The 24,881-nt window shown below is 46.6% G+C and overlaps 1 protein-coding gene across 2 annotated transcripts in view; it reads right to left on the bottom strand.

Annotated features, from left to right (window-relative positions):
- Window positions 1-15,901, bottom strand: part of LOC116942300 (von Willebrand factor A domain-containing protein 7-like) — a 30,550-nt gene extending 14,649 nt beyond the window's left edge. Inside the window, exons 1-10 of one of the 2 annotated variants that reach the window (XM_032954027.2) lie at window positions 15,060-15,901; window positions 9,089-9,211; window positions 8,640-8,822; window positions 7,247-7,319; window positions 4,552-4,649; window positions 4,072-4,236; window positions 2,625-2,834; window positions 2,369-2,507; window positions 1,311-1,468; window positions 508-765 (exon numbers count right to left, since the gene is read on the bottom strand). In XM_032954027.2, the coding sequence (XP_032809918.2) occupies window positions 508-765; window positions 1,311-1,468; window positions 2,369-2,507; window positions 2,625-2,834; window positions 4,072-4,236; window positions 4,552-4,649; window positions 7,247-7,319; window positions 8,640-8,822; window positions 9,089-9,211; window positions 15,060-15,303 (1,651 nt within the window). In that variant the 5' untranslated portion in view covers window positions 15,304-15,901. The remainder of the gene's footprint in view (window positions 1-507; window positions 766-1,310; window positions 1,469-2,368; window positions 2,508-2,624; window positions 2,835-4,071; window positions 4,237-4,551; window positions 4,650-7,246; window positions 7,320-8,639; window positions 8,823-9,088; window positions 9,212-15,059) is intronic. The other variant, XM_076067109.1, reaches the window with a different exon arrangement.
- Between the last annotated feature and the right edge of the window lie 8,980 nt (window positions 15,902-24,881).

Here is a 24,881-nt window from a genome sequence, read left to right as displayed (position 1 = left end):
CTGGCGATTAATAATTAGAGTAGACTAATGTTTCGGGCAATGGCCCTTCTTCAGGTGCTGTGAAGAAGAGCCATTGCTCAAAACGTGGCAGCAAAGTTGTTAATGAGTGTGTGGCGTTTTTTTGTGTGCACCACTCCCAATGCAGCGTCACCATTCAAGTAACATCATTATTTGCCGAATGGTGCAAATAACAATGTAATCATTTTATATATTGGAACATTTACGTAAGAGCTGTTTAAAAAACACAATGCTCTTATTAAGTTATGAGAAAAAAATTGCACGGACTTATTTAACTGCATATGCGAGTGCACTAACAGGACGTGGGTTCCTCACAAGTGTCATAGCAGCAATGAAATCCTTCAAAAAGAAACCGACCACAAAGTCACGCACTGATCTGTAATTGTAGGAGTGATGCAACATCTCTCGGTCAGGGCACTCCTCAAGAGTGACACAAAAGGAAATGTTGCCGAAGGGAAATGGAGGGTTGGCAATGAGAGGCAGGGTCACCGGAGGGCCGGTAGAGCTCCACGTCGAAGTCCACCGGGGCACGAACTGAAACGGCGAACTCGGCGAGTGTTGGTTCCACGGAGAAACGCACATCCCCGGGCGGAGCGGAGGAGACGCGCAGCAGCGTGACGGGCGCCGCGTTCAGGTCCAGCATCATGCTGCCCAGCACGCCGGGGAGCTTCTCCTTGGTGGTGAGTATGTACGAGCCGCCAGAGAATTCCGCAAGGATCTCAAACACGTTCTTCGCGGCGGAGCGCTCTGCATGGAAGTTGATTGATGCGCGGGGACATGTCAGAGCATAAGTGAAGTGGTTGGATGTGTGAACCAAGAAACCTGTACGTGCATGCAACACTATCTATTTTAGTTAACGCTTCATATGCTACGTGTAATAAATTGAAAGCTGAAGAGTAATTTCAAAGTCAACTAACATATTTAATATATATTTTAACAGAGTTACTGAGGGCAGGCCCAAAGGCCTAACTTCACAAGCAGTCAGCAACAAATAACACCATCAAAGTTAGAAAGAGTTTAACACGTTGCTTGAATTTAGCAAGGTTGAGATAGGTCGGGAAAGAGGGACAATGGTAGTGAACTAGTCACAGTGTCGTGGCTGAACGTTTAGCAGACCCAGTCCTCAATATGGGTGGAGGAATCAATGAGTGAAGCTAAATGATTGAAGTTCATGGGAAATACATTCTGATAAACAGTGAGTGATTGAAAAAGAACATATAAGTGAACCCATAAAGGAAATTAAGAAAGTCACGCGAGAAATGTATGCGGATGCACGCAATGCACAACTGTACTTTGACGGAGGCTTCGTTTTCTGCGGTCATCATCTTCACAGTATTCCCCAGTGTTGATGATGTTCACCTTGGCTTCCTTCTTAGCAATCTCATCCTCCACCTTATCTCTTTCGCTTTCATCTTTTGCCCCCGCATCCGTGATCAGATACAGTCGTGAGCTGTGGGTAGAACCAATATTCGCACTGCTAATAATCAACACATTGACATTTAGTGTAAATTAAGACACCCACACGTAAATATTAATCAAATGAACGTAACAATAGGTACATATTTTGATTTAAAGCTTTCGTGACTGCAGGGATTCATATTCTTGGTTCTTTCGGTAAAGTCACGTAGAAGGGAAACAATAAAATAATAAAAATATAAAACAACACATTTTCTTGTTGTGGTTTTCACACCTGATGATGATTGCTTGTGTCGCAGTCGAAACGTCGTGAGAATTTTATTGTTTTATATTTTTATTATTTTATTGTTTCCCTTCTACGTGACTTTACCGAAAGAACCAAGAATATAATAGGTACAGATATTATTTTATTATTACGTCATGGTTTGTGTATGTACGTTTAAATTATTTTGCACTGTATGTAGCCAATCGTGCTAATCAGAGGTGTGGGTGTAAAAATGGACACCGGTTGGTGAGCTGGTATGTTTACTATACAGTTCGGCAACTTAAGAATGATCCGTCAGCATTGAACGTATAGTGGTGCAGCGTGGCTGGTATGGACCGTGGTGCAACGAATGAAATTCAGGGCACCCTGTGTCAATTTCCCCCCACTTTGGGTAGCCAGCGCATTGTCCCCCAGGGCCCCCCAGTGCAGTGGCTCCGCCTGCACACTCAACAGCTACGCCACTGGATCATTTTATTAGCAATAACATTGCAAGTAATATGTTTTTAATTAGGTGTTTTGAGTCAGAGCTTAATATGTAATGCAACTCGTATTGTTGGACTGTTGCAATCTGTGGTAATGTTCTGACGAGCAAAGCTAGTGTCGCAATTCTGAACGATTGATGACTGTAACGCTTTAACGTCATTTGTGGCCATCAATTAAGAACTTTACCGTGGAGAACAAAATTCCAGTGCTCTCATCATACCACTCAGGGCCATCTCAGGGCAGTCTCCTCCACCGCCAATTTTAAGGTTCTGCACTTCTTGCATAATGTCTTGCATGCTTTCCAATTTAAAAACTGGCCCAACACCTACATGGGAAAGAGCACAGAATGCACAGGTTAAACAATCTGAAGCAGTGTCACTCCTCTACCCAATAGGTGGATAGTGTGCTATCAGAGGGAACTTGTGAATCTTTGCTCGTGTACCTGGATCACCGAAGGGCACGAGGATGTATGATTCTGGGGCATCAGGGCTGTTTTGTAAGGAGTCAGCTATTATTTCCATTTGTTTATGGACATTTTCAATGTCCTCTTCCATGCTGCCTGTGATATCAAGGACGAAGGCAAGCGAGTATCCTGGAAGATTAAAGACTTCCTTGAATTTCTCAAAACCCAAGGTTGACAGAATGCCCCAATCTGCATCGATCACACGAGACAAAACAGGGGTTTTCTACAGTCAAGAACATTGCAGGTATTTCAATATGACCAATACTATAACTTATATGAATGAGAACGATGCATTTCAGTTGAGTAATGCATGTAGCGATCAGAATGCTGGTGGAAAGTTCTGAGGAAGGAAGCTTGCTGCCCTGGTTAATGTTCAACGTTCATGAGCTGATTGGACATTCCACCCTCTGGAATGAGCAGAGTGCAAATCCTCTCTACAATCATCACTGACTTTTAATTTTGGACAGGTCGAGAAGATCCTGATGTCACAGCACAAACCCTGCCTCTAGAAGCAGTCCACATAACAGCCCAGGATAGGTCTGACATGTTCTAACGCATGTGTCCATGTAAGTGTGCATGTCGTGCGATAAGCAGAAAGGCTCAAAGAGGAACAGAACCATCCTGCAAAGGACTGAGTGACCTTGGACTTTGCGATCCCCCACCACAATGGGAAAGTGCAGCTTCGCCCCTGTCATTTATATAGATACACATGTGTCAGAGAAAGCAAGAGTGTGAACATTGGAACAGTGTGGGAACAGTATTCCATGGTTATCACAGTAACAAACAAGACACACTGTGCCAATGTCCACCTACAATGGTTTATCATAGGAATTGCCCTCTCTAAAACAGAGCAAATATATAAATAAGTACAGTTCTCTTTCTACATGTGTCTTTCTCCACGTTTAGGCCTAAGTTAAATGACATGTATCTTTATATCAGTAATGATCAACATTTAACAAATTCAAAGTTATCATTATTATTATTCATTATTTTGGTTGTTTACCCAGGAAAGCTTCATCCATCCTCAATACTTTTTCAGGAGGGTCCTGACAATCTGTCACAGTGAGGGGGTGATTTTGATTTGTAATCCCAATTAGGTAATTTCCAGAACAAGGGGAGAACATACGGACTCCACACTGAAAGGCGCCCGAGTCGGGAATTGAACCCAGTGCGACCATTGCGCCACGCTGCCGGGCAACATTTAATTGTCAACATTGATGCCACGAAGCGCACACGTGTTGGTCAAGCATGGGACGTCACGTGCAGTGTGTGCGGTGCCAGAACAACATTTTACAATCTCCAGTGGTATAGTTTGGCCATCTTTAGCTACTAAAGTTAGCAAATGTACAGACAAGCGTTACAATAGATATCACAATGGTAATTACATCACATAGTTAAGACAATGAATGGTGAATAATTTATTTACTTGGTGCCACTAAGAAGTCGCGCGTGGCCTGCACAGCCATCTCCCCTGCGCGTCCATGCAGGTAGTGGTGTGGCGATAGTTGTGGGTCCAGTGTCTCCTTGTTTATTCCACCCCGTGGGCTTACACTCTGCCAGATGTCATTTTTACCACCGTGGCTGCACTTTCCTGCAGTGAAGCAAGTACAGGACTGAAGAATGAAGCAGAATACATGTCTCCATTGTTCTTATTAATTTTTTAAACAGTATAATTGATGTTGAGTAGCAATTTCTTGCTATAATGTAAACATTGTGACTTTACATGTATCGTCACTAATACTGAATGCCATGACGATGTGTTCACCGATTAAATAATACTGTGCAGATTTGCAAATTAAATGTGTTAGTGCTCGGTATGTAGTCTCCAACAGACATTTATGTCTGCCAGAGTAACTGGTATCAAGTACTGAGCGAGGTTTGTGGGTGTAAATGTGAATTTTCACACCATTAGGTTTTCTCTGGCATTCATTTCCATGCTTGTAGCCGCTCGTTAACGGAGCATTTGGCAAAACGTTCCAGGGGCAATCATAAACATCGCGGTCCCTGGTAGAAACATAAAAACACGAAATTATTTACATAACAGCAAATTTATCGACATAGTTTATAAATGACAACGCAGACTCTATGATACATTGCCAGACAACGCAGACTCTATGATACACTGCCAAGTTTTCCAATCTATGAGAAAACCTATCAAAATTGGTTCAATATTTGCAAACTAATATAATTAAAACTGTAATTTGACACGCCAAAGTAATAATCTGAGTCAATATAATTATGGGATCTTCAGCGGAGACTTATGGTTTCCATGCTGGCATTCATTAATGTTGGAGTTGGTTAATCAGTTTTGTGCTCATGCAGAGAAAATACATTATGCAACTAGCTCGGGGTTGTTACTCTGGGATTTACTCAAAGCTGCATAGATTTCATGAGCCGGGAACATCACAACTGAAGTTAAACTGTGCAGCTTCCTCGCAGTAAAGTTAATACAAGAACAACAATGGCTTTTCTCTGCATTGTTCCATTCATCACGGGTCCCAACACATGCTACCCACACACAACAACGCTGTTAAAATCCGCGTAGGTGTGCAACTCGCAATGCCACTGATCTCTGTAACTGCACTTGCAGCAGCACTTTTATTGACTAAATAATGTCATGTGGGCTGTCATGACAACGTGAAGGCTGTATTTCAACATAGCAGACAGTGTTCCATGCATGTGTAGTGACATGGAATGGGTCACTACGTAGCATGGCACTGGTTGCTGGCAGTGAAGGGGATCTGCAGTTGCAGCAGCCCTGTCTGTCAGCAGGTCACGTAATACGCCAGAGAGAGGGATGTAGAGGAAAGGTGATAAAGGGGGCACATGAGGTAAGCCCGGGAACCCGCTAGTAGGTTCTAGAAGGGGGCGTGGCTAGGGCGGAGCGAGGCCATGCTGGGAGAATAAAAGGGGACTCCGAGCGAAGGCTTGTGGCTGTTGCCTGGAGTAGGATCCCGTCGTGCCGTTGGAGACTTCGTCGCCATCTATGTCTTCACCTTCTCAGCGTCGTCAGTCAGGCAGTCTGCCAGCTGTCCTGACTGGGAGCTGTAGTTACCTCTTGTAACCTGTGAAGGCTGATAAGAAATAGAGTGCCTCCTACTCCTAGTGTCTCTGAGTGCGTCACTTCACATGTGATCATCTAGATGTGTAATAATACAATTACGCACTTTTATTTAACCATTTTCACATTATTTCCTTCCATAAAATGCCTCTAATATTTTTTGATTTACAGATTGAAATAGCGGCATTTTGCTCCTGGACCCCCGGGCCCTCTAGACTGGAACTGCAGGCCTTCTAGGCTGGACCCCCAGACCCTCTAGGCCGGACCGCCAGCTCCTCTAGGCTGGTAGGAGGGGCCCTTGAGATTGGACCCTCAGCATCTCTAGACTGGAACCCCAGGCCCTCTAGGCTGGACCCCCAGACCCTCTAGGCTGGACCCAGAGGCCCTCGAGATTGGACCCCCAAGCTCTCTAGGGTGGACCCCCAGACCCTCTGGGCTGGACCCTGAGGCCCTCGAGACTGGACCCCCAGGCCCTCTCGGCTGGAACCCCAGGCCCTCTAGGCTGGACCCCCAGGCCCACGAGACTGGACCCCTCGGCTCTCTAGGCTGGACCCTCTAGGTTGAACCGCCAGACCCTCTCGGCTGGAACCTCAGGCCCTCTGGGCTGGACCCCCAGACCCTCTAGGCTGGACCCAGAGGCCCTCGAGACTGGACCCCCAAGCTCTCTAGGCTGGAACCCCAGGTCCTCTAGGCTGGAAACCCAGGTCCTCTAGGCTGGAACCCCAGGTCCTCTAGGCTGGAAACCCAGGCCCTCTAGGCTGGACCCCCAGGCCCACGAGACTGAACCCCTCGGCTCTCTAGGCTGGACCCTCTAGGTTGAACCGCCAGACCCTCTAGGCTGGACCACCAGGCACTCGAGACTGGACTCCCAGGCTAGAAGGCATGAGGCCGGCCTTCTGGGCTCCACTGCCCCTTCTTTAATCATCAACGCTGATGTGGGCCGTGAGTTATTGATGTGCAATATGTGTTGTACTGTAATACAGTGGCAAAGAAGGAGCACCAATTAATCCAGTAACATTGAGCAGGAACATGAACGTCAACTTTGCATTGCATCGTTTAACTTGAGCTTTAACCTGCTGTTAAAGGCTACAACTTGCCACCGTGCAACTCTGTTGCTAGATTCTGATGTTAACATCAATGTGCAGATTGTCTGCACAGCTGGCTTAGTCACCGAGCGAAAGACGACACGATGTGGACGTCACGATGGGGTGATTGTTGTGGTGAGATCGACTCGTTAAGGCGATCGTCATTCACCACCCGACCTCATTTATCACTAATGCCAATGGACCTTCATCGTGTCATTGAAGGAGGAAATTGAAAGCGTTCGGGAAATTTGAGTCGTCATTTGATGAATAACAAAATCCCGTGCGCTCTATTTATGAGGCCCAACTAATAAACGGGTTAAGGGCACGCGTTATGACTTTGGAGACGTGTCTTGGAAATATAATGAAGTGAACATGTGAAATGCATGTGGGCTGAATAGGTTTGCTGGGACTGGAGGTAAAATGAGCAAGGGAGGATGGGGGAAGATGCCACTTGCATTTTATTTTTGAAGCAGTCGTTGCATGTGGCCTGCTGGATTGCTGCCGTCTTAAGTTCCTGGGTTGGATGTCCTGTGTTACACAAACAAATTAACATGTAGGCTTTCGTGACCAATATTATGATTCATAATTGAATTTTGGGTCAGATCCCCTGAGTAAAATACGTGTTGTACACCCTCGTCCACCCAACACAACCCATAAATTAAGGTTGCCACGTGAAGAATGTATTACTGCTTCAGCACTACCTGCATGTTGGAGAGTAATTGTTAAATGTGCGTGGATCGGTCTCCATCAACACTACCGGTCTTCTGAAGCTGTAATACATTAGCACGGTTAATCACGTATCTTATTTAATTGGGTGTGTTGGGTGGAGGAGGATTCATGACACACATTTTACTTGCACGATCCAGGACAAACATCTTTTATGAATAAGAGAAAATAAGTCGTGAAATTCAAAAATACAGATCCAATACACTTAAACCATTGAATATATTTCCCTCCATCAGTTATTAGCATGCATGCACTTGGTTGTAGTCACTGAAGTATATTCAGCCTTATTGTCATGTAAAGTACAGTATTGAGTTTAGGGAGAGACATCACTGACATTTGAAAAAGAGTACACAGGAGAATGTTGTTTTAATCACTCCTTCCACGGACCTGCGAATCGTCTTCAAGTGGAGATGACAAGAAGTCATCAGCACCCATCTTGAGTAGCCAATAGGGTCCATGATGAGTAATATAATAATATACTCATTTATCCAGGAGAGCCACAGTGAGTCGTATGACTATTTTGCAGGAGAGTACTGCATTACGTTTTTATTAAGATGTTTTCAGCTAACTACAGAGCGTATATTATACAAGTGGGAGGAAAGTGGAGCACCCGGAGATGGCAATTAGTCCTTTTGCTGTACTGCCTAGTCCTGGCGAGCCAAGCTATGGCTCCCCAACACCCACGGGAAGGGAGTTCACAACGTGTGTGTGATCTACCGACCCCCACTACCACCCCAGTGCTGGGCTAGAGTCCCAGCAATATATTGTATTTTATTATTATTATTAAGCTTGTTTATGCAGGAAAGCCTCACTAAGATTCAAGCCGTTTTATTTCAGATGGGTCCCAGCAAGTTTAAAAATTAGGGGCGATGTTGCCGCTGTGTGTAATCCCAATTAAGTAATTTGCAGGTACATTTTCAGCATCGGGATGTTATGCCAGTACTAGCACTACTGTTTCTTTCCAAAACCAGCTACATTGTACGAGAGAACCCGGAGGAAACCCATGCAGAACAGGCCCTTCATTCTGTGAGGCATGTTACCACTGTGCCAGCCTGCCACCCAGAGACTCGTTTGTACACCGTTAAGCTTCACTCTGGCAGAGGCCTTCTGTAGTAAACTTACCGAATGCATGGCAGGGCTCTGTGTGACCGAGTTCGATCCAGTCGGTGTTGGAATAGAACTGTTGTAGAACATGAAGTGCCATCCCCAGGTATTTTCGCGCATCTCTCAAATGACTCTTTATTTTCTTAGATGACTCCACGTATTTAAGCATCTGGTTGCGAAACTTATTCAGCTCTTTCCTTGCTGTGTTCACCGTTGTCACATGCAAAGATAAATAATCAAACAAAATAAATCACGTCACAAAAATCCAAGCAAATGTCTCTACACAGGTGCCAAAAACGTGGGGTGTCACGAGTGATATTTTTGTGCAGGGCTGTGCACTGTAGATACCACGAGAGCTTCCTCGTTTCCCGTCGTAGTGACAAGCATGCTGTACAAACACTTTAAATAAGATAACATACACTTATAAACAATAATTTCAAATATTCAACCAAACTTAATAGTGTTACCTCCTTGAAAGGCTTCACAGTGCACGTTCAAGAAGGTATTATTGGGGTACAGCGTCTCAATCAAATTGTTTCCTCTTATAATATCCTGTATAGCATCCAAAAATGATGCCGGTGACTTGTCACCTGCCAATGAGAATGGAACATGGACACAATAAGTAACTCAAACGTTTAAAACGTATACAATACAAGGCACGGTAGATGCAAAATATGTTTTAAAAATCTTAAATAAAAAATGTTTTCATATACTTCAAGATATTTAGTTTGTTTAACTTTAAAGTTTGTTTAGCTTTGCATCGAACTTATCTAGAATGGTTATATGTTTTTATTTACTTGGTGCCATTTCAAAACAGGAAGTTGGTGCCGTTGCACGTGTAGTGGTTCACACGAGGGAGGCAGAGACTTCTCTGGAGGCAACACGTTTATTTCACAATAAGCCCTAAAACACAAAGTTGTAAAACTGCCCCTTCACCAGCTACCCTAGGGAGGTGTCTCCTTTGGGCTAGCTCACCCGAGCTAACCCTAGCTTACCCTAGCTCACCCTAGCTCACTCTAGCTCACCCTAGCTCACCCTAGCTAATCCTAGCTAACTCTAGCTCACCCTAGCTAACCCTAGCTCACCCTAGCTCACCCTAGCTAACCCTAGCTCACCCTAGCTAACTCTAGCTCACCCGAGCTAACCCTAGCTCACCCTAGCTCACCCTAGCTAACCCTAGCTCACCCTAGCTCACCCCAGCTCACCCTAGCTCACCCTAGCTCACCCTAGCTAACCCTAGCTCACCCTAGCTCACCCTAGCTAACCCTACCTCACCCTAGCTCACTCTAGCTCACCCTAGCTAACCCTAGCTCACCCTAGCTCACCCTAGCTAACCCTAGCTCACCCTAGCTCACTCTAGCTCACCCTAGCTAACCCTAGCTCACCCTAGCTCACCCCAGCTAACCCTAGCTCACCCTAGCTAACCCTAGCTCACCCTAGCTAACCCTAGCTAACCCTAGCTCACCCTAGCTCACCCTAGCTAACCCTAACTCACCCTAGCTAACCCTAGCTCACCCTAGCTAACCCCAGCTCACCCTAGCTAACCCTAGCTCACCCTAGCTCACCCTAGCTAGCCCTAGCTCACCCTAGCTAACCCTAGCTAACCCTAGCTCACCCTAGCTCACCCTAGCTAACCCTAGCTAACCCTAGCTCACCCTAGCTAACCCTAGCTCACCCTAGCTCACCCTAGCTCACCCTAGCTAACCCTAGCTCACCCTAGCTAACCCTAGCTAACCCTAGCTCACCCTAGCTCACCCTAGCTAACCCTAGCTCACCCTCACTCACCCTAGCTCACCCTAGCTTACACGGGGTGGCTATCCCGGACCGGATCCTGGCTCGGGTCCGGGTCTTGTAGTCGGGCAGGTCTTCTCCGGGTGACGGCTTCTGTCTTCAGTCTTGCAACAGCCCCCCGACCCGTTCAGGGGCCGGCTTTTATTGCAAGTCCCGGGCCTTCCTCCGCCCCTAGCCATGGCTCCCTTTTCGAGCCTTCGAGAGGGACCTGGTCCTGGTCCCGTGGTCCCCCCAGCCCCCTCCTTGGGGCCCCTTGGCCGGTACCTCTGGTCATCAGGCCTCCGAGTTCACCTGGAGTGCCATGGCCCCCGGTGAACACCTGCGCTGTCCCTGGCACTCTCGCCCCCTAACAGCCAGAGGCTAGCACTGCATGTGGCTGGTGTGAGCGGCGCGCATTGTGCCTAACAACGGCCGGCTTATACCTCGTGCAGTGGCCTCCACCGATGCCACTACACATGGAATCCTCCGGGCGCCAAGCAGCGCGTGTGAATGGTGGGCTTTTGCTGCTCCAGCCCAGAAATGCAATGAAGCCCAAATGCCCATGCAGGTCAACCACTGCAGAGTTTTTTTTACACCTCCTGGCGACATACCAGCAACCGGCTCAGGAAGCAGGGTCCAAAGTACCACGGATCACAGAGCGGAGGGTACTTATTGGTGCTAAAGCATTCTTTAAATTAATCATAGTTTCAAACGGCTATTATCATAAAGTTAAGGTTACAATTTTTTTTAAACGGGCGCACGTTGAGGTAATCGCACGCAGGTGTGAGCGTACCACTGTGCGCCACGTTAGCGATAGCTGCGGTGTGCACGGGTGTGTGGGCTAAACTCCGTGTGGCTGAGAGCCAGCAGTATGAGTACGTCCATCAGAGAGGGCACTAGCACGGGGGGACCGATCACTCGGTCGGCGGGGACCCGGCCGGAGCCGACCGATGTGGTGGAGGAGGGAGCGGAGTGGGAGGGCGTCGCGCCCCACCTGCCTTGCGAGGGCGGTGGGCTGGAGGTCGGCCCCCAAACAAGCATCCTTCCCATATCTGTCCCTCCACATCATAAAAAATATATATCTGGTAGTCCACCAGGCGTTGGTTCAAGCAAGCTGATGATGAGACAAAGAATGTCTATAATCGGTCAAGAGCTTGCTTGGCCTGAACCGATGCTGCTGAAATTATGCACTCCCAAAAGGCCACATAGCTGGTTGGATGTGTTTATATATATAAAATATAGTACACTATATTATATATACTATAGTGTACTATATTCGGAGGGACAGATGTGATGTAAAGGAGACGTAGCGATTGTTTGTTTATTGCCACCACTGCACTACCTCATGGTCTCACCAAGAGCTGTGCTTCGCACTTCACTGTTTGCAAGGTAGGACAGAGGAACTCTCTCCATGCCATTCCGTGGCGCAGCACAGCAGATGGTGATCAGTCCTCACCCCTGGCCCTCTCAACAATAATAACCCCGGTCTACAATTTTTTAGACGTCGTCTGATTCAGAGAGGTGAAATGTGCTGTTTATTATGGATTTTGATGTGCTGAATTCAAATATGACAATTCAAACAACTGATTGGCTACTGTTCCCAATAAATTTAAGTTTTTACATTTTTGTCTATGTATATTGTGTGCATGGTAGAGTTTTACTCATAAATTATAAACCTCGGTCTTTTCATGTGCTTCTGGTTGCTTTACATGATAATGTCACCTGTCCTGTTCATGTACCACCTTAAAAATCAGCAAAAGGGTTATAAATATAAAATGTATAATGAAACAAAAGGCAAAAACTATTACGTATATATAAGTACATAGTGTCTACTCGGTGCTTCTTGGCTTGTCTCTTGTATTCATTAAATGGAGCATCTCCTGTCACTGTCCAGAAATAGTCTGCAAGCATTGATGGGCTCCATTTGCCCTGATATCGTTTCTTCATTGTTGCAATGTCCTGGTGAAATCGCTCGTCATGCTTGTCGCTCACCACTCTGCAGTTCAGAGGGAAAATATCTAGATAAGAGTGCAAAAAATATTTAGTGACATGTTGCAACCAAGGCTTTTGTATGCTTGAGGAGGTTTTCCACCAACTCCCTGTAGTTGTCTGCCTTGTTGTTTCCGAGAAAATGTGTTGCCACTAACTGGAAGGCTTTCCATGCCGTCTTTTCCTTGCCACACAGTGCACTGTCAAATGCATCATCTTGAAGAAGTTCACGAATCTGAGGACACCTTCCTTTATCTTAGCTTCACTTAACCTTGGATATTTTCCTGAGGTACTTGAAAGCTGCTTGTGTTTTGTCCATGGCTTTGACAAAGTTCTTCATCAGACCCAGTTTGATGTGTAAGGGTGGTAACAAAATCTTCCTTGATTCAACAAGTGGTGGATCCTGAACACTTTTCCTCCCAGGCTCCAATGACTGTCAGAGTGGCCAATCTGTCTTGATGTAGTGGGAATCTCTCGCACGACTATCCCATTCGCAGAGAAAACAGCAGGAGTGCCTCTGCGGATGTGTATGCTTTAACTTTAACATAGCCATTTCTGTGACCAGTCACAAGCTAATCACTCAGCCATTTCAATGCTAAATTCTATGCTAATTCCTTTGTCAAGGCGCTTTGTTTCTTCTCACACAGCTTAAAGGTCGCGATCTGAGCGTGCCTTTTTCACTCCAGCGCTGTCCTCCAGGCAGTCTCGTCCCTTCACCTGATGAAGGCCGCTTGTGTTGTGGCCGAAACGTCGTGAGAATATTATTGTGTTATTTTATTTTATCAATTTATTATTTTATTCTCATTCTACGTGACTTTACCGAAAGAACCAAAGAAGAAAAAAACAGCAGTACTTTGTGTATCCTGTCTGCAGACCAAGCAAGAGAGCAACAAACTTAAAATCACCACAAAGCTGCCACTGATGTTGGTCATAGTTGATGCACCTCAAAAATTGTTTCATGTTGTCATAGGTCTCCTTCATATGGACTGCATGACCAACTGGAATTGATGGCAAAACATTGCTATTATTCAGCAAAACAGCTTTAAGACTCATCTTCGATGACCCAATGAACAGTCTCCACTCATCTGGATCATGAACGATGTTGAAGGGTTGCCATCACACCATCGATGTTGTTGCAAGCTACAAGATCACCTTCCATGAAGAATGGGACAAGATCCTTTTGACGGTCACGGAACATGGAAACCCTCACATCACCTGCCAGGAGATTCCACTGCTGCAGTCTGGAGCCCAACAGCTCTGCCTTACTCTTGGCTAGTTCCAAATCCCTGACAAGGTCTTTCAGGTCACCTTGTGTTATGAGGTGTGGTTCAGAGGAAAAGGATGGGATAAAATCTGGGTCATGTGACCTTAATGGTTCAGAACCAGAAGTTGTATCCTCTTCCTCGTTTGACTCAAGTGAGAATGATTCTGGTGCATCAGGAACCGGCAGCCCTTTTCCGTGGGGTACTGGGCGTATAGCTGATGGAATGTTTGGATAATGGACAGTCTATTTTTTTTTATTTGACACACCTTTCCCAACTGGAGGCGCCATGCAGAAGTAACAATTGCTGATATGATCTGTTGGCTCTCTCCAAATCATTGGCACTGCAAATGGCATAGACGAGGGCCTGGTGTACGTGTTCGAGTTCACTGGCTAGGTGGTGTTGGTCAGAAACGCAGTATCCAGGTCCGATTCAGTACAGTACACAAAATCCGTGATCTAATCCTATCTGTGAAGGATGTCATTCCTGACATGCAATATCCTGGAGTCTACAAACTAAGTTGCACATGTGGTGGGTGTTACATTGGGGAAACGAAACGACATATCTCGGACCGTGTTCGCGAGCACAAGTCAGATCTGAAACATGGCAGAACCAATACCTCCGCCGTGACTGACCATTGTTACAACGCTGGGGGCTTTCATGATATTGTTTTTTCCGAGACCAAGGTACTCTGCAAACCTTCGGGCTATTATCAAAAGTTTGTTCATGAAGCCATCCAAATATATAAACATAGACATAACTTTACGGTGTTGCCTTCATATCTGCATCTCCAAGTTTCTTCAGCCTCCCACTCCCACAGAACAAGTGGATTTCACATTTTTTGATGTACCGCCATCTGTTGTGGTGCGCGGTAGGGGAGTTTCACACCATTCGCGTACGATACACCAACCCTATCTGGTGCCTCAAGAGTGCTGGATGATGGCAGGCGACACACATTGCGGCAAAGTGTGCTGCGAATATGGAGCCAGCTCGGAAGCATGCAGAGCCGGAAAACATTGAGCAGCACTGCACTCGGGCCTCCTCCTATAAAACTACTAAAAAACTATTTTTTTTATTGTACCAGGTAAGGCCCACTTAGCTATACAGCTCTCTTTCAGAAGCGTCCTGGCCACAACTGATAGATCTACGAACTTGGCTTATCATGTGGACATTTATTGCAGCCAAATAAATGCCCGTTGATTCTAAATGTGGAGGGGAAAACCGGAGGACCCAGAGAAAAAAATATATGCGACCACCGGAAGAACATGCAAACTTCAAATATAGAAGAGGCGTCAGGGTCGGGATCGGGATCGAACTCACGACTATCCTATATACCAGCCGAGGTAGTTAACATCTCGCCCTTACAGCGCCCCTACAGCGCCATGCGTGATGCACGCGTGAGTCGCACGCCGCTTGCCTTTGTTGTACTCTTGGAAGAGCCTTGTCGGCGTTAGAGGTTTGAGCGTCTCGAGGGAGCCACTCGCCAGGTTGTCCTTCCGTTCCAGGAAGAAGGCCACGGCTCGCAGCACGCCCTGCTCCGTGATGCTCTCGTCCGTGAAGTCGGCTCGCACGCCACCCAGGGAGGCGGCGTTCGGGAAGAAAGCGCCCGTCCAAGGGACAGCCACGACCAGCAGCAATGCAGCCAGGGCGCGTGGCCCCATGGTGCACTCCACGAATAGCTCAGTGGACTTTATCTAAGATTTAAAAAAAATATAGTTTAGTTTCATTTGTACGTATATTTAAAGTTATTTACCTTTGCTATGCTTTGCACTCCTATCATGTGTTTTTATTGTTTGTTTATGTAACGTTATGCAAAAGAGCATTAAAGCTCATCGGATTCCTCCAGTATGAATAACGATTTTGATTCTGATACACACTACGTAGACCTTTTTAGTGTTTGTTTATGTAACGTTATGCAAAAGAGCATTAAAGCTCATCGGATTCCTCTAGTATGAATAACGATTTTGATTCTGATACACACTACGTAGACCTCCCTATAGACGAGGTCTTCTCGCTCTGTGCTACTACTGCACGTCGTGTGGAATGTTATGGCCATGTCAATCAACTCAACTCCTCCCTCGTCCTCCTACACAGAGCACACCCACCCCTATCCCACTGGGTTAAGGCTCTCAACTGGAACACTCGTTCGATGTCTATCTGTCTGTATGTTGAGCTTCTTTCTTGCATGAGCAGAGTAAATTCTAGACGCAGTCGGGTCAAGCCAAAGCCAAATGTTTAACTTCCGCACGGGAAGAGTCGGGGCAGTTTGTAACGCAGTGTTCCAGGACACATTCACGCAGGAATTCACAGTGGGGGAGGGGGGGTCATATAGAGGGTGTCCTGTCGTGGTGTAACACATTACTGTACTGCACTGTATATTTTACACGACCCATCAGCCACTAGGAGTGCAAACATTCTGCAGCATTGGTTCAGCACGAGCAATTGCAATCCGGAGGACGCTGGGTTCGATTCCATCTCCGAGTTGAAACAATGGGGCAAGTTTTGATTTAAAGGTTTCGTGAATGCAGGGATTCATATACCAAGAATGGGGCAAGTCTTTTAAAATCCTCTCCCACCACCGCCTCTGTCCACCCAACTCAGTATTTTCAAGCGCCGCAAAGTGTGTGAACACGAGAAGGGGGCCCACAATAACCAACGGTCACGACGCAGTCCTTCAAGAGCCGCACGCGGCTCCGGAGCCGCAGGTTGCCCGACCCCCTGGTGTGGGTGCGTCAGCCTCTTCCGAGATGTCTGGCCAAATCGACTCCAGGGTGGCGGCTCTCTGGAGCTGCCCTCCAGTGGAGGCCCCTTCCGCCAGCAGTGGCGTGAGCCAGCAATTGCAGGGCTCCACATTTACCCTAACGCAGTGACTATCTCTACCATGTGTAGACGATTCACCATCTCTATACCCACAGGAGCAATACCGTACAGAAGCCCATTGCTAGAAATTATTAGCCATAATCTAATCTTTCAGCGGCACTTGTTATGCAATAAGAACATCTTATCCCACAACTAGTTCTAAAGAAAAGGCATGGAATTACGCTTGATAATGCATCTAAACACATCGTGTGCGGTAATTGGCGGAATGTTAATTGTAATTTGAATGCATTAAATACCCCCCCCCCCCCCCCGTGATCTTTAACAAGAGTGCACGGGCAGTGTTGATGGGGGTGGGGGGTGCGGAGATGCTGAAGCCATCCAACGCGGTGGGAATTTTCTATTGTTCAGTCAAAGAAGGCCGTGTAATGTGCCCTCGTTGTTGCTAAAAAAATTGTGACAAACACAGTAAATCATTGTCGGGAATGTTGAAATGTGTTTACTTTTGCAAAACATGAGTCACAGCTTTTGTGCGCTGTCCAAGGAAGTGAGCTATTAAACTGTTTTTAAAGTTTCTATGTTTTACTTTACCGGGTAACGCCAACTGAGCTGTATAGCTCATTTTCATAATCGACCTGGCCACAAATAATAGCTCAGCGAAGTGGCTTATCACGTGGAAATGTATAGCAGTCAAAATACTCTAAACGCAAGTTTCTAAATGTGGAGCTAAAACCCGGAGGACCCGGAGAATAATCCATGCGACCACGGGGAGAACAAAGTCCAAATATACAGCAGGCGTCAGGGTTGGGATCGAACCCACGACCTCCTTTACAACAGGCGAGATAAATTTTGATTTAAAGCTTTCCTGACTGCAGTAATTCATATTCTTAGTTCTTTCGGTAAAGAACTAAGAATAATAATAACAGGCGAGATAGTTAACATCTCGTCACCGTGACGCCTATGAGCTACCAGTTTGCTCCATTTAATCACCTTTTCTGGACAACGTTAGATTCTTAAATCAATCATTTAGCTTCACATTTGCTTTGTCATTCCTTAAATGTGTTTAGTTAAAAAAAGGTTTGCAGAATGCATAAGGATAAAAATAAAAATACGCCTCTAATTATAAGAGTATCACGGTCAAAGGCACCGCATGTTTTAACTAGGCCTGTTTATTGAGCCCTATTAATCGACAGTCGGGACAATGGGACCGTTCTTGTGCTCAGTTTTATGACAACATAAGCGTGTCACTGTAACTGCCATGTGTCATAGAAGGCAACACTGGACTGTGTACACTGAACACAACAGTTCTCATCATCAGGCACACGTGTGTGTGTTTCGCTCTTTATGAAGGTCGACCAACGATGCACCTCCCGCTCGTCATTGTTTTCCACCTCAGCCTCCACAATAACTGCCCGAGATATGCATACTCGGATTTGTTCTCTATTTGTACCCCTCCGATATCTTCAATTGTTTCGTGAACTTGTTCCATGCACTTAGTTGTGCTCATGCAGCATTGGCGGTATCTTGAGGCGAGCTTTGCAGACTTATTCATTAGGTTCTTCAGTCGATTGTTGTACAGGTAGTTAGTTGATTTCCTTTTGTTATAATGACATGTCATTAGAAAATCTGAGACGTTTCATTTTGTTTATGTTCATGCCTTTGTTTAACAATAATCAAAATAAAATAGAAAGTCACTTTGGAAGCAGGACTCTTTGTCTGCATTGTATTTTGCTACTTTTTTCGTGCAAAAAAAGTGTCGCTACTCCATTAAAACAATTATTTGGTGATGGATTATTTCTACATTGGAGAATCTGGTAAACACCTCGGTGATAGATTTGTTCAACGTCTTCTGTCACATTGCCGGGCAGACGTCCAAACCGGTGGCTCGTCACTTCAACAGCGGGAACCACAGTCCCAGTAACGTGTTGGTGAGTAGCCTTGTCTTGATCTCCGGTGGGGAGCGGTAGTGCTACGGTTGGCGCACTGCGCTATGAACCCAGCCACCCGAGTTCGATTCCCGTTCACGGCCAACACCAGTGACAATTATTTCTACCGGTCCTGGGCCTCCCCTAGGTCGACTCAGCCATCTGAGTAGCTGGTGTGGTGTGTAAACACCGCCACTAGGGGACAAAGGTGGCCGGGCGTGGTGCTGGCCACCCACCCCCTCTTGTGCTGTACTGGCCTTCATAAAGTGCTCGCTAAATGCACTTGCCCTTACAGTCTCGTAAAACTATACGGGGGATCTTTATCTTGATCTCTGGTGGGAATATAAATGCCATTCTTATATGTATGCCTCACTTTTTTTATTGCAGATTTTTTCCACCTCAGGAATATTGGGGGCACGTACATTTAATTATGCCTTGTGCTCGGAAGAACACATTTTCCTAATTACTTTTAATATAGTTTATTGAATAGTAAATACTTTTTGATCATTGGTTTGTCCGTTATCCATTAGCTACTTATAGTGTACATTATTTATATGCCGGATTTAAAAACTGGCCAGCAGAAAACATTTTACAAAATGTAATTCACATGAGGGCCCATGGTGTAAAGTGCAGTCTTCATATATTATTTGCCAATATCTCTGGCCTCTTCATTACGTGCTATCAAGTTGGGTCATTGCCCAAAATGTTGTCGACTATATGGGTAGACAACATTATATGCTGGTGAGTGTACATACGAGTATTATTGATGATTGTGTTGAGTTTTTCCATTTTTATAAAACAAAATTCTTATTTAAAACTCATGCACGCAAACACAACCCTCCCTCAGCAGTTTGCTTTCAGGGTCATCTCTGCCTGGCACTTCACGTGGTCTCAGGAGGAGCGAGGGGATGACGCCAACCCTAGTTGCAAGCGATTACGAAATTCTCACTTGTAACCTTCATCAGCAAGACAAGACCAGGCGATTATGTATTTGAACGCGATTCTAGGTGGATTCCCACCATGGCAGTAGAAGAATGACAGGCATCTCTTACAGATGACAAGCTGATGGTCAGTAGACAGATCAGCTACAAAGCAGGTCCTGGTTCAAGGACATGGGCCGGCATTCACTGTTCCCTCACTAGATCGTCCAACAGATGTTTTTGCTTGGACCCGGTGTGTATCCATCATGTTGTGTGGATGTGCCGATGTTGGAAAAGTGTGCAGGTGATTACAATCCCATGCGCTCTACAGAAGTCTAGCAGCTTCCTATCGTTGTTATTGAGCTGATCTGGCCCAAGCCTACCAATCACTCAGGCCCAGGTGTCTGCGTCACCCAATAAGGTGACTAACTTGAGAGGCCACTTTAACCAGCACCTGGAACAGGTTATGAAAGACATCTGACTTATCGGCCATGTCTGCGTCCCTCCACTGATGCTCATCTTTGCTGGGAGCATAAGGCTCGACGGCCATTCTTCACCTCCTGGGGAGGCGAGCCCACAACAGCCTGGAGACTCGCCACAAAGCTCCCCACGCCCACTTCATTATTATGTTCGGAAGCAGAGCCACACTCCCTGTTGTTGTTTGATAGCCAGGAAACTGGGTAAACGTGGACACCTTTATATCCAAACAATTAAACTTTTTTTTATTTTTACCAGGTAAGGTCCACTGAGCTATGTAGATTTTTTTCAGAAGCGACCTGGCCACAAATGATAGCTCAACTAGGTGGCTTAACACGTGGCATGTATAGCAGCCGCCAAATACTTTACATGAACGTTGATTATAAATGTGGAGGGAAAACCCGGAGGACCCGGAGAAAAATCCACACGACCACGGGGGAGAGACACGCAAACTCCAAATATACAGGCATCATCAGGGTCGGGATCAAACCCACGACCTCTTGTATACCACGTGAGGCACGACCTCTTGTATACCACGTGAGGCACGACCTCTTGTATACCACGTAAGGCACGACCTCTTGTATACCACGTGAGGCAGTTGGCATCTCCCAACCCTGGCATATTTTCCCCGCACACCCCGGGGTATTACTGTAGTTGGAGACATCTTTTGGTATAAACAAGAATCACCATTTCACAGCCAGAAAGGGAACAAGAGCAATACAATAGCCCGTTAATGTCCTTTCCTGTAAAGGCTTCCTGCTAGTGTTTTACTTGAATATAGTTTAAATCATTCATGGATGTGTAAAGGCATATAGTGATTATGAACAAAGATGTCATTGTCCTCAATACATCTAACACAGAAAATAATCGTGAGCTAGTGCAATGCAAGCCGCATTTCCATATTGCAACAGAGGAAAAAGTTACTAAATATACAAGCAGAAAAAACATGGCAGTTAAGACAAAAAAAATCTATGTGAATCTTAACCGATTCTAAATCGAATTCTAAGTGAACCAAAATGACGAATTAATTTCCATTGTAATGATCAGGGAATTTAAACTAGGGTGAAGAAATATATATAAAAGAGAAAGACATTGCAAGGCCAAAGATAGAATCCACAGTGCTGTAAACCCACGATCAAAAGAATGAAAAAATAAATTAAACAACACAACGCAAAATAATGGATCCGAAATTTTTGTATGGACAAATGGAATACAACGACGGCTGAGAAGTACACAAAGAGGCACGGTGAGATGCACGCTGGGATTCACACCGAGACAGAAAGAGAAAAACCTAAAGTTGACTTACGCAGGATGGGACTGATGAATGGAATAGCAGCCAAAGGACAAAGCCCAAGATGGTGTGTTCGCGTGAGGGGACGATGGTTGTGATGTTAATCCCAGTTGAGTAATTTGTAGGTTTATTTTTTTGTATTTTGAGGTTTGGTCAATGCCAGTCACATATGAAGGCCGGCACGACACACGAGGAGGTTGGAGGCTTTTTTCTCCCCAATGGCGATGTTTACACACCGTACCAGGTACTCATATGAGGCTGAGTCGACCTAGGGGAGGCCCAGGATCGGTTCAGATAATCGTCACCGGTATTGGCCATGAGCGGGAATCGAACTCGGGACGCCGGGTTCATAGGCCAGCGCGCTACCCACTACACTACCACTGCCCACAAGAGGAGACCGAAGGAAGGCTTCACCTGTAGAGCCGCCTGCACGCTACTGGTACACCAATATCACCACTGATTCGACATCAGATTTTATGACTTACCAAAAATTCAAAAGAAGGTACATCACTTCGGCCTATCGTCTCCACCATTAACTCACCCACCTACAAACTGGCCCGATTTCTGTCTGAGACCTTACAACCATTCACTGGTAAGACCACCTCAGCTGTACTTAACTCAGCTCACTTGGCATCGTAAATAAAGGACATCTCACTATTTCCAGGTGATTTGCTTCTCAGTTTCGATGTAGTATCTTTGTTTACCAAAGTTCCTGTTCCTGACACCATTGCAATCATTGAAGATTTGGTCCAACAAGGACTGAATGCTGGTTAGACACTGCCTCACCAACACTTACATCACCTGGAATGTAACATTCTACAAACAAGTTGAAGGTACTCCAATGGGTTCTCCCTTATCTCCAGTTGTAGCCAATGTTTTAATGGAAAAATTTGAGGCAGATGCCATCCAGGCATCCACCCTACGTCCTTCCTTTTGGAAGAGGTACGTAGATGACACGTTCGTCATCTGGCCACATGGCCTGCCAGCTCTGGACCAATTCTTCAACCACATCAATTCCATATATCCAGCCATCAAATTAACCATGGAGGTGGAAAGGATGGCAAGTTACCATTCTTGGATGTTTTAATCGAAAAGAGACCAGATGGCTCAATGGGACACGCTGTCTACAGGAAAGCTACCCATACGGATGCCTACCTGAAACCTGACTCCCACCACCATCCATCTCAGAATAATTCCCTCATCAAAACTCTACACCATAGAGCTCGATGTATTTCTGACCATCACCACCTAGCCAGTGAACTGGAACACGTACACCAAGCCCTCAATATTAATGGATATTCAGACTACACAATCCGTAAAGCTATCACCCCAACCGTTGGAAAAGAACCATCTGAGGAACCAATCAAAACCATCACCTTGCCATTTATAGCAGGTGTCACCAAAAATATTTCCAAAATCATGAGCAAACACAAGCTCCAGGTTCGATTCAAAACAGTACGTAAAATTAGTGATCTGATCCCATCTGTGAAGGATTTGGTCCCTGACATTCAATACCCCGGCGTCTACAAACTAAGCTGTGTCTGCGACAGTAGTTACATTGGGGAAACTAAGCAACATGTCTCGGACCGTGCTCATGAACATAAGGCAGATCTGAAACACGGTAGAACCAATGCCTCAGCCATAGCTTATCGTTGTTTTAATGCTGTGGGCACACACGAAATAGATTTTTATCCAAGACGAAGGTACTTTGCAAACCCACTCGCTATCAGCGTTAATGAAGCCATCCAGAGAAATAAACACAGATACATTTTCAACTGAGAATATGGGTACAAACTGAGCAATAATTGGAAGGACATTATTAAACAGGTTAAGTCATAACTGGCTGTGATGTTTAGCAGTTATTTTAGACTCTCTGGTGTTACATTAACAGGTTAAATGTCTTTACATTAACAGGTTAAATGTCTCACTAACACAGCCACTGTGGTGCCACCGCGGCGGAGTAGCTCCGTCGGGGTCCGTGCCCACCGCCGCGACACCACTACCGGGGGGTGACAACGCTGACGCGGCACGCCTCGCTTCCACCCCCCCCCCCCCCCGCGCGAATGCACACACGCCCCACGTAGAGCCGGAAGGGGAGATCACCTGGCCGACGGGTTTTTATTCAGAAGCCCCTAATGGGATCAAGCTTCATGGTTTCCTGCGGCCGGGGAATTGGGCGATCTCCCCCTGTGGCTGACATGGACCGCGGCGCCGTGACCTGATATTAAAGTTACGTGGTCACAGCAGAGGCCATTGAGCCACCGCAAGTGAAACCACACACACACAAGCACGAGTCAGGAGGCCAAAGGGGTGCGGATCGGAATGCCTTTGTTAGGATCAGGGATCTAGATAACAAAGGGGTAAGAATAGCCGACATCTGAATGGACCGCACGGGGCGTGGGAACGACGATACGCCTTTGTTATAGGTAAGATTAGGGACTCAATAACAATGAGACGATAATAACTCGGCCTCTGAATGGACAGGGCAAGCATGGGTGCGGGAGCACCGGAATGCCTTTAGAGTGGATAAAAGCACAGAGGCTGGGGTTAGCGGGGGCAGTCTTTTTAAAAAATCATCGTGGTCCACGCAGGAGGGGAGTCAGCCGTTCGAGGCGTTCGCGTGACGAACTTCAGCGCAGCCAGGCTCAACCCTCTCCGGATTGCTTTCCTACAGCTTCGAGCGCAGCAGAGTGGAAGTACGCATGAGTAAGAGAGAGAGGTAAGTTTGGGCTATTGAATCGAGGGTAGAAAGCGGAGCTGTAGGCAAGATAAGCTGAATCTGGGATCCTCGAGGGATAGGCTAGGAGCGCCTGCTGACTCGCACAGACACACGTAGTTAGCGGGATACTCGCGGGGAATAAAACCACTAATAGAGGATAAAACTGTGTCGTGATCGCTGTGAGTACGAGGAGGGAGACGGAGTGTTTGGTGTTCGCGTACCGGTACGAGTGTGTACAGTACTGTTTTGCGCTCGTGCGCATACGCGGCTGTTTGCGGCGGATACGAGAGTAAAGAGTGCTTGGTGGTCGCGCACACGCACGGTTGTTTACATCGAGGCCGAGCGCTTAGCGTGCGCGTGCCTACGCGGCTGTTGACGGGTGTGCTGTTCAGCGTGCGCATGCCTAAGCGACTGTTTTCGGTGGTGTAGAGCGCTCGTGTGCCTGTGTGATGATGTTGTGGTCGCGTGCCTGCGCGATTGCTAATCACGAAGTACGGGGCTGGGCAGGGGGTAGAGGCGTGTTTGTTATTACCGGGGCACGTGGAGCGTGGGTGGGAGGGAGACACTCGCCGCGCCTGTTTGTTTACGGGCGGGACGGAGTTTTTACTGGCGAGCGCTCACCGCAGCTCGCCGCCTCCCAACCAAGCAGCGCGCCACAAGCGTAAAGCGACGCGCCCTACCCATTGGTCAAAACACACTGACGCGGTCAGCAGCACAGGAGGGTGAGGCAGGGGAGGTCGCTAGCCCGAACCCCACAGAGCAGCCGGGGAGTGGCGGTATGAATGGAACGGGGGAGTCGGTGGGCAACGGCCCCGACAATTCAGTGATGGCGGGGGACGGTAGCCCCCACACCACCATTGCTCGTTTTCCTTGATGAGGCGGTAGCACTACGATCTTACATTGACATGCAAATCTCTGCACTAGCCCCGCCCACTTCGCTTATCACAACACAATGGCCACCTCCGTAGCTTTGTCGTCGTGGAGGTAGCGCAGCTCTCCGATTTTACAATTACATGCAAATTTTTTCACTAGCCCCGCCCACTTCGCTTATGACCCTTGGGCTACACCCATCGCAAACCTTTACGACATC

The sequence above is a fragment of the Petromyzon marinus genome, chromosome 14 (assembly GCF_048934315.1).
Source record: "Petromyzon marinus isolate PM22_M1 ecotype Great Lakes invasive population chromosome 14, UKy_Petmar_22M1.pri1.0, whole genome shotgun sequence".
Classification (NCBI taxonomy): domain Eukaryota; kingdom Metazoa; phylum Chordata; class Hyperoartia; order Petromyzontiformes; family Petromyzontidae; genus Petromyzon; species Petromyzon marinus.
This window is presented reverse-complemented; position numbering and strand designations above follow the sequence as displayed.